Source organism: Balaenoptera musculus, chromosome 4 (genome assembly GCF_009873245.2).
Source record: "Balaenoptera musculus isolate JJ_BM4_2016_0621 chromosome 4, mBalMus1.pri.v3, whole genome shotgun sequence".
NCBI lineage: Eukaryota > Metazoa > Chordata > Mammalia > Artiodactyla > Balaenopteridae > Balaenoptera > Balaenoptera musculus.
This window is the reverse complement of record NC_045788.1, coordinates 23,002,256-23,018,092: the sequence shown is the minus strand read 5'-3', so window position 1 is coordinate 23,018,092 and position 15,837 is coordinate 23,002,256. Positions and strand designations below refer to the sequence as shown.

The window sequence follows — 15,837 nt, the reverse complement described above, 5'->3', positions numbered from 1 at the left end:
AACTATACTTCAATAAAATATTTTTTTAAAAAGCAAATGAATGGAAAAGATTTCCATGCAAACAGCAACCACAAGCTAAGTGACTATGCTAATATCAGATGAAACAAACTTTAAAAACAAACAAAAAAATGTTACTAGAGAAAAAGAAGGGCATTTTATAATAAGAAGAAGTCAATCCATCAGAAATATAAAACAATTGGGACTTCCCTGGCATTCCAGTGGGTAAGACTCCACACTTCCACTGCAGGGGGCACAGGTTCCATCCCTGGTCGGGGAAGATCCTGCACGCTGAGCTGCGCAACCAAAACATATATATATAACAATAATGCACCTAATAGCAGTGCTCCAAAATACAGGAAGCAAAAACTGACAGAACTGAAGGTGTAAATAAACAATTCATCAGTGCTAGTTAGAACAACTAGAGAGAAGATCAACAAGGAAATAGAAAACTTGAACAACAGCATAAACCAACTAGACCTAATAGACATTTATGGAAAACTAATAACAGCAGAATATACATCCTTCTTAAGTGTACATGGAACCTGCGCCAGGATAGAACATATGCTACACCATAATACAAGTCTCAATAAATTTGAAAGGACTGAAATTATACAAAGTATTCCTATGACTACAAAGGAATGAAATTAGAAATAAGTAGCAAAAAGAAATTTGGGAAGTTCAAAAATATGTGGAAATTAAACAAAGCACTTTTAAATAATCAATGGGTAAAAGAAGAAGTATCAAGAGAAATTAGAAAATACTTTGAGATAAATGAAAATGAAAATGAAAACACAGTATACTAAGATATGATGTAGCAGGAGTAGTCTTTACAGGGAAATTTAGAACAAGACTGTATTACCTAGAGAGACTACATGAAAACAAATCTAATATTCTCCCTTAAGACACTGGAAAAAGGTGAGCAAACTAAACCCAAAGCAGGCAGAAGGAAAGTAATATAAAGGCTAGAGTGAAAATTGATGAAATAGAGAATAGAAAAACAGTTGAAAAAATCAACAAAACCAAAAGTTGGTTTGAAAAGATTAGCTAGACTGACAACAAGAAAAAAAGAGAGAGAGAGAAAGATCCAAATAACTGAAATTATGAATGAAAGAGGGAACATTAATTCCAACTTCACAGAAGTACAAAACACTATTAAGCAATACTATGAACAAGTGTGTGCCAAATTAGATAACTTAGAAAAAATGGAAAAATTCCTAGAAATGCACAGACTACCCAAACTGACTCAAGAAGACATATACAAGCGGAATAAATCTTTTGTCCTTTAAAAAAATTAGTACATGTTAATTTTAGAGGAGTTTTAGGTTTACAGAAACATTGAGCAGAAAGTACAGAGTTCCCATATTCCCCCCAACACGGTTTTCCTGTTATTAATATCTTGCATTAATATGCTACATTTGTTGCAATTGAAGAATCAGCAGTGACACATTACTATAAAATATTATTAATGTAATGTATCTATGATTACAGTATCATACAAAATAGTTTCACTGCCTAAAAATCCCCTGCACTTCATTTATTCATCCCTCTCCTCTTACCCCTGAACCCCTGGCAACCACCAATTTTCTTTTTTTAACTGTCTTTATATAGTTTTGCCTTTTCCAGAATGTTGTATAGTTGGAATCATACAGAATGTAGCCTTTTCAGACTGGCTTCTTTCACTTAACAATATGCATTAAAGGTTTCTCCATGTCTTTTTGTGGTTTGATAGCTCATTTCTTTTTACCACTAATTAGTATTTCATTGTGTAGATGTATCACAGTGTGTTTATCCAGTCAGCTATTGAAGGATATCTTGTTGCTTCCAGTTTTTGGCAATTATGAATAAAGCTGCTGTAACATTTGTGTGGAGGTTTTTGTATGAACATAAATTTTCACCTCGTTTGGGTAAATACCTAGGTATGCGATTGCTGGATCATATGGTAAGACTATGTTTAGCTTTGTAAGAAACTGCCAAATTGTCTTCCAAAGTGGTTGTACCATTTTGCATTTCTACCAGCAATGAATGGGAGTTGCTTCACATCCTTGCTAACATTTGATGTCAGTGTTTTGGATTTTAGCCATTCTGATAGGTGTGACGCAGTACCTCATTGGTTTAATTTGCAATTCCCTAATACAGGGGGTCCCTAACCACTGGTACTGCTCGGCGGCCTTTTAGGAACGGGGCTGCACAGCAGGAGGTGAGTGGTGGGCAAGCAAGCGAAGCTTCATCTGCCGCTCCCCATCGCTCCCCATCACTCGCATTACCACCTGAACCATCCCCCACCCCCCATCCGTGGAAAAATTGTCTTCCATGAAACTGGTCCCTGGTGCCAAAAAGGTTGGGGACCCGCTGCTCTAATAGCATATGATGTACAAATATGACTCTACTCTCATTTCTTTTCCTTTGCATTGACAAGGACCTCCAGGATATATTGACTAGAAGGGATGACTACAAACATCCTTTTCTCATTCCTGATCTTGGAACGAAAGCTTTCAACATTTCACATTTAGTATAAATTTCTTTAGCTATCCTTTATCAAATTAAGGAAATTCTCTACTTTTCCTAGTTTGCCAAGACATTTTGCCATGACTGGATGTTGACTTGATCAAACACATTTTCTGCGCTTATTATCTAGGTGTGACAACCTGCTTGGGGTTTGTAGGGTGTCTTAAATTCATTGTTAGATATCTGTTGTTGATTTGGAAAATTTCTCAGCCATTATCTTCACATGTAAATTTCTGCTGCATTCTGCTTATCTTCTTTCCTTCTGAAAATCTGATTACATGTATGTTAGACCTTTTGACTAAATCCTTTTTGTCTCTCACTCTGTCTTACATATTTTCTATTCTTTGGTCTCTATGGACTTTATTCAGGATATTTTCTTCTAACCTGTCTTCCAAATCTCTTATCTCTTTGTTTCTAATGTTCTATTATGAAAACCCGTCCATTAAGTTCTTAATATCTTTAGTTCTAGAATTTCACTTTTTTTCCCCACATAATTAGCCTGGTATTTTAAAAGTCCATGGCTATTAATTCCAATATCTGTAGCTCCTATGGACTGTCTCTTTTTCCTCCCCCCGCCCCCCACAATGTTCTCTTGTTTCCTTGTATGCCTGGTTACTTAACTGGTTTTTTAAAAAAATTTTAAGCCACTTTATTGAGGTATGATTATTGGCATACAAATAGCTATGCATATTTAATGCATACAACTTGATGAGTTTGGTGAACCTGGCTACTTGTTTGTATGTATGTGTGTGTATATATATACATATATGTGTGTGTGTGTGTGTGTGTGTGTGTGTGTATATATGAACTAGACATTATATTTGTGAGCTTGTGTGTAGAAATTATGAGAGCTTTAACATATCTTGCTCTAGATAGTATCTATGTATGCTTCTTCCATTCTTCTATGCACCAGCATTATCTCAATCCAATTTAATGATTGAGTTGGTTCAAAGCTGAGTTGGAGTTCCTATAAGAGCCCATCCTTCTAGTTTACCCTTTCTCCTAGGGTAGAGCCATTTGGAGTCTTAACCCAATGTGCGGAGGATTGCCCTTGGTCCTCCTACCTTAGGAAGCCCTGATACCTACTCTGTGTCCCTCTAGCCTCACAAGGGCCTAATACCTATCAATCAGAGGGCCTGGCTTTCAAATATTTTTTTAAATAAATTTACTTATTTTATTTATTTATTTTTGGTTGCATTGGGTCTTTGTTGCTGTGCGCAGGCTTTCTCTGGTTGCAGCGAGCAGGGACTACTCTTCTTTGCGGTGCGTGGGCTTCTCATTTCGGTGGCTTCTCTTGTTGTGGAGCATGGGCTCTAGGCGCACAGGCTTCAGTAGTTGTGGCACCCAGGCTCAGTAGTTATGGCACACGGGCTTAGTTGCTCCGTGGCATGTGGGATCTTCCCGGACCAGGGCTTGAGCCTGTGTCCCCTGAATTGACAGGCAGATTCTTAACCACTGCACCACCAGGGAAGCCCTCAAGTATTTTTTGAATGAGCAAATGAACTTACTACCTGGCACGCATTATTGCTACTTGCTGAAATTCAGATTAACCTTTGTCTAATCTGAAACAAATTTTAGAATCACAATTTCTAAATTTAAGAATAGTTTGAAATCTAATAATATTACTTTAAGTACTCCATATTTAAGTGGTATAGTACTTGACTCTTCTAAATACTTGTTATAAGTAATCTACAGATGACTTATTTTTTTGGAACTCATGTCATCTGTCTTCATCTTATTGATCCTTTCTACTGTTAAAATATGATTCATTCTTAAATGTCTCCATTTGCTGTTGTTTTAAATCTCATTTATTTAGCAAGCTTTATTTTTTTTACATCTTTATTGGAATATAATTGCTTTACAGTGTTGTGTTAGTTTCTGCTGTATAACAAAGTGAATCAACTATATGCATACGTATATCCCCATATCTCCTCCCTCTTGCCTCTCTCTCCCACTCTCCTTATCCCACCCCTCTAGGTGGTCGCAAAGCACTGAGCTGATCTCCCTGTGGCGTGCAGCTGCTTCCCACTAGCTATCTATTTTACATTTGGTAGTGTATATATGTCAGAGCTACTCTTTTACTTTGTCCCAGCTTACCCTTCCCCCTCCCCGTGTCCTCAAGTCCATTCTCTGCATCTGTGTCTTTATTCCTGTCTTGCCCCTAGGTTCATCAGAACCATTTTTTTTTTAGATTCCACATATATGTGTTAGCATACAGTATTGTTTTTCTCTTTTTGACTTCACTCTGTATGACAGACTCTAGGTCCATCCACCTCACTACAAATAACTCAATTTCGTTTCTTTTTATGGCTGAGTAATATTCCATTGTATATATGTGCACATCTTCTTTATCCATTCATCTGTCGATGGACACTTAGGTTGCTTCCATGTCCTGGCTATTGTAAATAGAGCTACAATGAACATTGTGGTACATGACTCTTTTTGAATTATGGTTTTCTCAGGGTATATGCCTAGTAGTGGGATTGCTGGGTCATATGGTAGTTCTATTTTTAGTTTTTTAAGGAACTTCCATATTGTTCTCCATAGTGGCTGTATCAATTTACGTTCCCACCAACAGTGCAAGAGGGTTTCCTTTTCTCCACACCCTCTCCAGCATTTATTGCTTGTAGATTTTTTGATGATGACCATTCTGACAGGTGTGAGGTGATGCCTCATTGTAGTTTTGATTTGCATTTCTCTAATGATTAGTGATGCTGAGCATCTTTTCATGTGTTTGTTGGCAGTCTGTATATCTTCTTTGGAGAAATGTCTATTTAGGTCTTCTTCCCATTTTTGGATTGGGTTGTTTGTTTTTTTGATATTGAGCTGCTTGTATATTTTGGAAATTAATCCTTTGTCAGTTGCTTTGTTTGCAAATATTTTCTCCAATTTTTTTTTTTAACATGTGCTATATGAAAGGAACCCTCCTAGATGCTGGGGTTATAAATGCAATCTAGTTCCTGCTCGTAAGGAGCTTAGGGAAGTAATGATGCTGTGAGATAATGGCTATATGGAAGATGTCCGCGTGGTAGTGGGTTAGGCACACCCAAGAAATGCTAGTCTTGAAGGACAAATAGGAGTTGAAGAGGTGATCAATTAGGATTTGCGGAATTGTTTTCCAGCAAGTTAATGATATCTTTACAAGCATGCCAATTTCTCTATTAGCTAGTTTAAAGAGGTTTTGATTCTTTTGTTTCCTTTGGCAGATTTTTTCTGTGACATTCCAGGTAAGTAATATTTTAGGCTTTAAAGGCCATGAGGATTCTGTCACAAACAGTCTGCCATCGTAGCACGAAAGTAGCCATAAATAATACATAAATAAATGAGCATGGCTGTGTTCCAGTAAAACTTTATTTAAGGACATGGAAATTTGAGTTTCATATACTTCTCATGTGTCACAAGGTATTCTTTCTGTTCTTTTAACCACTATAAAATTACAAAAACGTTCCTAACTTGAGGTACAGACAACAGGTTGGATTTGACCTGTGAGCCATACTGTGCCATGCCATTTTAGACTTTCTATATTTAGACATATTTGTATATCTAAACTAAAAAAGAGGTATACTTTGTTTTTTTCATCACAAAAGTAAACATTCTTGGTGTAAAACTAAAGCCTTTCATACCCTATAGTAATTGCTTAGAACCATTGGGGATAAATTCTAGAAATTATTTCTCTATGTATATATTAATTTTTATAAAAAATGGGATTATATTGTATTTAGTGGTTGCACTTAGTCATGCACTTAATAATTTAGCCTTTTGAATTGATTTTGTGCTTCTGTGTTTTCAAGGTGCAAAAGGCAATTGAAGAAGAAAATTGCTGCTTTGGGACTATTGATACCTGGTTGTTACATAAGCTCACAAAAGGTAAAGATGATTTGATAGATCTGTATCTCAAGTAAGTGGCATTTGACTGAGAGAAATAATTTATCTGAAAAAAGTGGAAGTTTGAAACTTTTTCCCCCATATCCCAGACATACTGTTTCTTTGGTACCGTAGTAACTTCATATTATACTAAAGCTAGATTAATTTCAGATTTGTTCTAAGAAGAGGGTGATTTTAAAATTGTGATGAAACCTCAAACATAAGACCGAGGAACAGTCGTAATTTCGAGAGTGGTAAGACTTGAGTTCAATTCCTAATCTGCCACTTTGCAACTATACCTGTAGTATAGCTATAGGTAATCACATTGCTTCTCTGAGCCCCTTTCCACATCTTTAAATTGGGAATCATGATATGGAAACGTGCCTGGAAGTGCTTTGGTAAAGTATAAAATTTCAAAAAGGTTTAGTGGGAAATTGCTTTGGAGACTTTGAACTGGAAATACACATTTTGTAATGAATTTGAGGGCAGACAAAGGTCGAGACTATAAACTAGGGATAGGTGTTGATTTATACTACCTGATCATAAATAAATTGTTTCCAATATAAATTTAGGTTCTGAATTTGCCACAGATTTTTCAAATGCCAGTACAACTGGACTTTTTGACCCATATGAGGTAAAGTTTTTTTCCTTTCTTCTTTTTTTTTTTTTTTTTGAATTTATTTATTTTATATATTTTACTTTTGGCTGCATTGGGTCTTCATTGCTGCACGCGGGCTTTCTCTAGTTGTGTTGAGCGGGGGCTACTCTTCGTTGCTGTGCGCGGGCTTCTCATTGTGGTGGCTTCTCTTGTTGTGGAGCACGAGCTCTAGGCGTGTGGGCTTCAGGGGTTGTGCACGTGGGCTCAGTAGTTGTGGCTCGCGGGCTCTAGAGCGCAGGCTCAGTAGTTGTGGCGCATGGGCTTAGATGCTCCTGGCATGTGGGGTCTTCCCGGACCAGGGCTCGAACCCGTGTCCCCTGCGTTGGCAGGTGGATTCTTAACCACTGAGCCACCAGGAAAGCCCCTTCCCTTCTTTTTGAATCACCAGTTTTTCTGTAATTTAGCTTAGATTCTGATGACATGTTTCTGTGCTCAGATGTGTTGGAGTAAGCTCATCACCTCCCTGCTTTCAATCCCGCTCTCTCTCCTGCCTCCCGTGAAGGATACGAGGTAATAATGCAAATCAGACATAGAAACCAGCAAAATTGTCCCTGAATTCACCTGGCCTGTGTGGGGAAAAGCATCTTATTACACGTTTGAGGTGCTTGTATGTTCATTATGTAACTTTTTGGCCTATGCTAAAAACAATTTGCTGAATTTTAGAATTAATATTTCTAGAGCTATAACTTACTTTTTAACCAATTTTATTTGAAGCCACAATTTTGGATCAGTGGATGAAGAGATATTTGGCGTGCCTATACCAGTAGTGGCCTTGGTAAGTAGAAAACTTGAGGGCTTCTCCTTGTATAGTATAAACTAAATGAATCTATATGAATAGTTAGGATTAGATTTAAGAAACAGAAAAGGTCCTTGCAGAATAAAGTTAAAATATATTTTTTCTTTTTAACTTAAAGGACTCTCAATATAATCAGAAGTGTTCTCCACTTTCTGGAAAGGGAACCCATGGTCCAGTGTTCTATCATGGAAATACTTTATAACCTTTTCTGACTTCTCTATATATAGTTTTTCAGAAAACTGTGTTAAATTTTTAAAAAATGTTGTATTTTGAGTAATGTGTGGCGTATTTAATACTCTGAGACAAAAAACAGTGATGGGGCCAATGCTTAGTTTATATATGATATAGTATAATGATAAACCGTGATAGGGCAATTAAAGTGAAGAAGAAATATATTTACATTTTATAAAATCCTTCATCAGCATCTACTTAGCTGGTAAAGAATTTGTGGATGAGTGCAACATTAGCTGTTTCTGGTTTTTGAGGTTTCTTTCTTGATTATAGAAACTCAGATCTTGCCTTTAATTTCCTGTAACAGCTTAAACAGGAGGTATAGAGCATCTGTCCCTAGATGGACAGCCACTATGGTAGGTGGAGAAATCAAGTGAGGGGAGGGGAATTAAATTCTCAAGTTACAAATTCCTGGAGAGGATCAGTCTTATTCAACTCCGGGTAGGCTCAGGTTTAGATTAAGGTATGGCTAGAAGACATAGATTAGTAAGAAAGCATTCTTCAGATGAGTCTTGGTCCTTAAAATATTGCTATATATATATCTACATGTAGTTACATTAACAAAATGTTATAGGGAAGTCCCTGGTGGTCTAGTGGTTAGGATTTGGCACTTTCACTGTCATGGCCTGGGTTCAATTCCTGGTTGGGGAGCTGAGATCCTGCAAGCCGTGAGATGTGGGGAAAAAAAAAAGTTATATTTTTTTTTAACAAAAATGTATGTTTGGGAAATGTATAGTTTTAACCTACATCTACTTATACACCTATCACTCTTATTAAAAGAGAAATTTGTGTGGCCAGTTATTTTGACTAATGAATGAAAATGCTTGCAAGTTGCAAATGAACAATCTTAGTTGTTTTTCTCTGGACAAATTTTATTCTGACTTTTATTTCTAAGATTATTCTTATGATACTTAAAAGTGATGAAGTAGGTTGACTGCTGAAAACTCCCGAGACACGTTAGTTATCCCCATAACGTTAGTCCTAGAGAGACTCCTATCATATAGTTGTTGCTCTCTGTTTCCTTTTTTTAAGGAAAAGGAAATAAAATGGTGAACCATGAGAATACAATAAGTAAGACAGTGGGATACAGTGAAACGGAACACTGCTAAGGGCCCAAGGTCTTATATTTGAATGTTTTTGGCAGGTTGCTGACCAGCAATCAGCCATGTTTGGAGAATGCTGCTTCCAGACAGGAGATGTGAAGTTAACCATGGGAACTGGGACATTTTTGGATATTAATACTGGAAATAACCCTCAACAGAGTGTTGGAGGTAGGTAGTTAGAATTTATCCTTTTTATTAATAAAATATCCCTTCTTGAGCTTCCCTGGTGGCGCAGTGGTTGAGAATCTGCCTGCCAATGCAGGGGACACGGGTTCGAGCCCTGGTCTGGGAAGATCCCACATGCCGCAGAGCAACTAGGCCCGTGAGCCACAGTTACTGAGCCTGCGCGTCTGGAGCCTGTGCTCCGCAACAAGAGAGGCCGCGATAATGAGAGGCCCGCGCACCGCGATGAAGAGTGGCCCCCACTTGCCACAACTAGAGAAAGCCCTCGCACAGAAACGAAGACCCAACACAGCCATAAATAAATAAATAAAAAAAATAAATAAACCCAAAAGTTTAAAAAAAAAAAAAAATCCCTTCTTTTTACTTGTTTAACTTTTGTGACACTATTTTCTTATATTAAGGATATTGTCTAATATTTTTCATTATTCTTCTTAGAGACAGTTAATCCCCATTTCCCTTTTTTCTTAAATTAAAAGCACTAAAAAATGAGAAAGATTTTATGGAAAGGTTCAGAAAGACTAGGGTATTTTGGTCAGCTTTCCAAATATTTACCTATAATACATGTTATATTTGTTGAAAACATCTTTCTAGGCCTCTAAAATTTCTTTTATGTGTTAGAATTTCTTCTTTTTGTGATACTTTTTGGGGGTGGTACTTCTCAACTAGTGATCCATGCATATTTAGGGTTTTAATGACAGTTGCTAAGAATTTGCTCTGTCTAATGGAGGAAATCCTGGAATGCACAAACCAAGAAATTTAGATTGTGTAACTGCACCCAGGAGGGCTTGGGGCTCTTAGTCTGAGCTCTGGTCTCCTAACATGGTTACTAAGAGGTGGATTTAAAAATGTTTTTCTTGCCTTTCATCCCCCCTAAAGTTCTTCCTTTTCCCCTAACTGGGAAAATGAAAGCTGGAAAAATGATCATTATAAAAATTAAATTAAAGGAAAAAGAAACAAAAACAGAAGAATGATCATTGTTTCTATTTAGGAACCTTGTTTAGAAACTACAGATAGGGGACCTCCCTGGCGGTCCAGTGGTTAAGACTTCGCCTTCTAATGCAGGAGGTGCGGGTTCAATCCCTGGTCAGGGAGTTAAGATCCCACATGCCTTGGGACCACAAAACCAAAACATAAAACAGAAGCAGTATTGTAACAAATTCAATAAAGAGTTAAAAAAAAAATTAGAAACTACAGATAAATGCAATAGCATGGTTAGTTGTCTGACAAACCAATCTCATAATAACCTTTAATTTCTCAGTTAAAATATTGTTTCTGTGTTTCTAGAGACATAGATATGCTTGTAGCTAGTAAAAGCTAATATTTATTGTTCGTTTTCTATGCCAGGCACTGCCCTAAGTCCTTTTTCAGTTTATTCTCACAGAAGCTCTCCGAGGTAGACCACTTTACAGTTGAGAAAACTGAGACTAAGAAACTAGAAACTTGTAAGACCACAGCTAGAAAATGAAAGAGGGCTGGGATTTGAACTCAGGCAGCCTGACTCCACAGGCGTGTTGCTAGTCTTTGAGATAATCAGATTGTTCCACTCTAGACATCTCTGTAATGAATTCACTATTTATTGTGTGACTTATATTGTTTATTTGTTTTTAAGGCTTTTATCCATTAATTGGGTGGAAGATTGGGCAAGAAGTGGTGTGCTTAGCTGAAGGCAATGCAGGAGACACCGGTACTGCCATACAGTGGGCTCAACAGTTAGGTGAGTCGTCTGTTTCGACAGATTTCATAGGCCAGACCTAACTCAGGAAAGCCACAGGATCGCAGATCAGCACAAATGGATGATTCAAATGAAATGAAATAAAATGACGTGCTAGAAGAAAATACAGGATGTTATTTTTATGACATTGGGATGGTAAAAGGCTAGGCATTAAAGCCAGATACCATAAAGAAAAAGAATAATAGATGTAAGTATAGAAAACATTAGAACGTGTAGGGAGAGATGCTTTAGCAAAGTTGAAAGACAAACTGGTAAGGACAATTTGTAGCATATGTTAGAAAAATTTAAAAAGATGACCAAAAAATTGGACAAAAGGCAGAGGAATAGGTATTTTATAAATCAAGTGACTATTAAAATATGCTGTTTATGCCAAAAAAAAAATATGCTGTTTAAATTCAATAATCAAAGAAATACACATTTAAAAATTGATGTCTCCTATGATTGTCAGAAATTAATTAGTTCTACGATGCTCAGCATTGATGGAAACGTAGAGAGAAAAGTATTCTTGTTTTCCATTGGGATGAATGTTAATTAGTATGGCCTTTCTGGAGGGCAATTAGGCAACACGTATCATTTTATAGAGTACAGACCCTTGGCCCTCAGGTCTATTCTTTGTTTCCTAAGAAAATAATCATACAGGTGTGCAAAGACATGTGTACATACATGGGTGTTTAACACGGCAATTGGAAATAAGTTCCTGTCTAATAATAAAGCATTAAGTAAGTAAATGTCAGTACATCCATATAGTGCAACATTGTACAAATAACACAAATACTGTAGTCACAAATAACCGTGTAGTTGCACATCTTACTGACATGCAACATTGTCTGTGATACATTAAGGAAGGGATGAAGCAGTCACAGAACAGCCTGTATGAATGTTTTTTGCTTTTTTTTAAAAACAGCTTTTTGAGATATAATTCACATGCCATATAATTCACTTACTTAAGGTGTACAATTCAGTATTTTTTAGTATTTTCACAGGGTTGTGTAGCCATCACCACAATCTAATTTTAGAACATTTTTGTTCTCCATAAAAGAAACCCCCCTACCCATTGGTGGTGACTTCCTGTTCTACCCCCCAGCCCTAAGCTACCATTAATCGACTTTCTGTCTCTATGGATTTGCCTATTCTGGACATTTCATATGGATGGAATCAAACAATATGTGGTCTTTTGTGACTGGCTCCTTTCACTCAGCATGTAATGTTTTCAAGGTTCACCCATGTTGTAGCATGTATCATTACTTCATTTCTTTTCATTGCTGAATAATTTTTCACCATATGGATGAACCAGCATTTATCCATTCAACAGTTGATGGCCATCTGGGTTGTTTCCACTTTTTGGCTGTTGTGAATAATGAAGAGCCTGTATATTATATAACCATATTTAATGCATACAGTATGTAGTGTTATATACCAAAGTATTAACAATAGTTGTCTCGGATGATTAAATTATGAGGGGCTCTGGCTATCTACTTTGCTGATTTGAACTAAACTGACTTGTTTAAAGACAAAGATAATTCTGTTGGCAGAAAACATACACTTCAGGAGGAAAATGCCAATTCATTCCTTCCTTTCTTCCTTTCTCTCTCTTTCTCTATAAGCCTGCACCTGCATTATCAGCATAAGATTACTTATTAACAACAACAACAAATTGTTTATTTGGAAGCTTTTTATCACTTAAAAGTCTCTTCTTCCTTAAATATACTTCTTTTAATTTTTTGGACATGTATCTTTAGTCAACTCAGAATTATCAGAAATAGAAAATATAGGTTACCTATTTCTTGTCTTTTAGTTATACCTTTTATTAATTTTACTCCTTCCCCCCCCCAAAGAAAATGCAAAGAAAAAGCAGAATAATTTCACATTCCTCATTAAAAAAAAAATCATTCCCAAGTTCCTTTGACATCATGTGCACATTATCAGGGGGAATCATTTCCACTGCTTTGCTGGGTTGGGGCTCATTCACTGTGATTCTCAAGTGATGAAAACTCTTTTCTGGGAGATGGAGCTAAATGGCCCTGACCTAGAAAAGTGGTGTGATTTCCAGTGGACGCATAAGCCCCTCCTGAAGAACAGTCCCATCTCTGGCAGGAAGCAGGACCATTTGTCTGACTGGAGAGAGAGAGAATTCAGAGTTGAATTATTTACTTAAAAATTTCAGTCATTGGCAGAGCTAAACATTACTGGTGTACCTCTGTCTGAAATGTAAGAAAAGGTTGACCTTTATTTGAATATATCTCTTTCTGTTCTGAGAATTCACTTTAACGAGCATATCGAGAAAATAACTGAATTATGTTCAGGAGAAACACGGTGCGGAAGAGCCTGAGTAACCCTGTCATCTCCTTGAAGATGTGTATTCTGAGCGTTTGTGTCTGTGTGACATGCTGGGTTTGTTCCACTCTGAATGGTGGCTTCCTCCTACCCCTTTACTGGGTTGAATGCCTCAGTCGAGCTCAGGCACAAAAGCTCTTTTTTTTTTTTTTTTAATTTTTTTTCTTTTGTCTATTTTTTATTTTTTTATTAATTTATTTATTTTTGGCTGTGTTGGGTCTTCGTTTCTGTGCGAGGGCTTTCTCTAGTTGCGGCAAGCGGGGGCCACTCTTCATCGCGGTGCGCGGGCCACTCACTATCGCGGCCTCTGTTGTTGCGGAGCACAGGCTCCAGACGCGCAGGCTCAGTAGTTGTGGCTCACGGGCCCAGTTGCTCCGCGGCATGTGGGATCTTCCCAGACCAGGGCTCGAACCCGCGTCCCCTGCATTGGCAGGCAGACTCTCAACCACTGCGCCACCAGGGAAGCCCACAAAAGCTCTTTTAAGCCACTTTCATCTTGACTTTCAGATCTATGTTCTTAATCTTTTTCACACAGGCCGATTCTCTCACTTTTTTCCCCCTTGAGTCCCTATGGGATCATCTCTTTTTCCTTTTCATCCAGTCCATCTCGCTCCCCTTCACTCTTTGTTCTCTATTTTGCTATCTCAATCTTAGAAATATTTTTATGTTTTCCAGCTTTTATTCAGTTAACAAGTAATTAAGTGCTAAGTACGAACCTGGACCTGTACATGCTAGGAGACACCAGTGGATAAGACAGTCACTCCCTGCCCTCACGGAGGTTATAGTCTAGCAGGAAAGATGTATATTAAATGAATAATTGAAAAAAACAAAAGAAATCAGTGTTAAGTACCAGGAAAGAGAAGTAGAAGTAGAATCAGTGATCTCTTTCTAAAGGGAGGGCTTTGTTTGGTCTGGGGAATCAGAGGGCTTCTTTAAAGAAGTCATGTTTCAGGCTGCCCTGGTGGTGCAGTGGTTAAGAATCTGCCTGCCAATGCAGGGGACACGGGTTCGAGCCCTGGCCCGGGAAGATCCCACATGCCGCGGAGCAACTAAGCCCATGCTCCACAACTACTGAGCCTGCGCTCTAGAGCTTGTGTGCCACAACTACTGAGCCCGTGTGCCACAACAACTGAAGCCCACGTGTGCCTAGAGCCCGTGCTCCGCAACAAGAGAAGCCCCTGCAATGAGAAGCCCGCACATGGCAACGAAGAGTAGCCCCCGCTCGCCGCAACCAGAGAAAGCCCGTGCACAGCAACAAAGACCCAATGCAGCCAAAAACAATAAATAAATAAAATAAATAATTTATTTATTTTTAAAAAGTCATCTGCAACTAAAAAAAATAAAAAATAAAAAAAGAAGTCGTGGGGGGCTTCCCTGGTGGTGCAGTGGTTGAGAATCTGCCTGCCAATGCAGGGGACACGGGTTCGAGCCCTGGTCTGGGAAGATCCCACATGCCGCGGAGCGACTGGACCCGTGAGCCACAATTACTGAGCCTGCACGTCTGGAGCCTGTGCTCTGCAGCAAGAGAGGCCGCGATAGTGAGAGGCCCGCGCACCGCGGTGAAGAGTGGCCCCCACTTGCCGCAACTAGAGAAAGCCCTCGCACAGAAACGAAGACCCAACACAGCCATAAATAAATAAACAAATAAATAAAATTAAAAGCAGAAATAATAAAAAAAAAAATTAAAAAAAAAAAAGAAGTCGTGTTTCAGCTAGGACTGAAAGAAGAACAAGAGTGGTTGGACAGGGGCTTCCCTGGTGGCGCAGTGGTTGAGAATCTGCCTGCTTAATGCAGGGGACACGGGTTCGAACCCTGGTCTGGGAAGATCCCACATGCCGCGGAGCAACTGGGCCCGTGAGCCACAATTACTGAGCCTGCGCGTCTGGAGCCTGTGCTCCACAACAAGAGAGGCCGCGATAGTGAGAGGCGCGCGCACCGCGATGAAGAGTGGCCCCCGCTTGCCGCAGCTAGAGAAAGCCCTCGCACAGAAACGAAGACCCAACACAGCCAAAAATAAATAAATAAATAAATAAATATTTAAAAAAAAAAAAAAAGAGTGGTTGGACAGATGGGGGAAGCACTTGGTCAAGGAGCAGCCCAAGCAGAGAGGACCAGTGAAGAAGGCCCTGAGCAGGGAGAAGCATGGCCTATTTGAGGAACTGAAAGAATGCCCTATTTCTTTTCTACAACTGAGACAGTTCCCATCTCTGTTGTCCTCTGGTAACGTGGGTCAGGGGACATCTTTTCCCTAGAAATTCCGCTTTTAATTGCTACATGTCACATCTGCCTGCTCCAGGCAATCCCCATCAGACTCCCAGTATACATTTTAAATTACCCAGGACTCTTGTTTACTAGAAATAAAGGAAACTGATTTCTTCTCTCTGGGTCTCTTCCTAAGAGAGATAACAGCCTCTCTCATTAGAGGAGATGA

The 15,837-nt window shown here is 38.5% G+C and overlaps 1 protein-coding gene across 4 annotated transcripts in view; it reads left to right on the top strand.

The window, feature by feature from the left end:
• The window catches only part of GK5 (glycerol kinase 5), an 87,677-nt gene that overhangs the window by 49,229 nt on the left and 22,611 nt on the right, over positions 1 to 15,837 (top strand). For 2 of the 4 annotated variants that reach the window (XM_036850735.1, XM_036850737.1), the window contains exons 6-11: positions 6,297 to 6,372; positions 6,942 to 7,003; positions 7,464 to 7,537; positions 7,742 to 7,802; positions 9,199 to 9,325; positions 10,950 to 11,054. In XM_036850735.1, the coding sequence (XP_036706630.1) occupies positions 6,297 to 6,372; positions 6,942 to 7,003; positions 7,464 to 7,537; positions 7,742 to 7,802; positions 9,199 to 9,325; positions 10,950 to 11,054 (505 nt within the window). The remainder of the gene's footprint in view (positions 1 to 6,296; positions 6,373 to 6,941; positions 7,004 to 7,463; positions 7,538 to 7,741; positions 7,803 to 9,198; positions 9,326 to 10,949; positions 11,055 to 15,837) is intronic. The other 2 variants (XM_036850736.1, XM_036850738.1) reach the window with 2 other exon arrangements.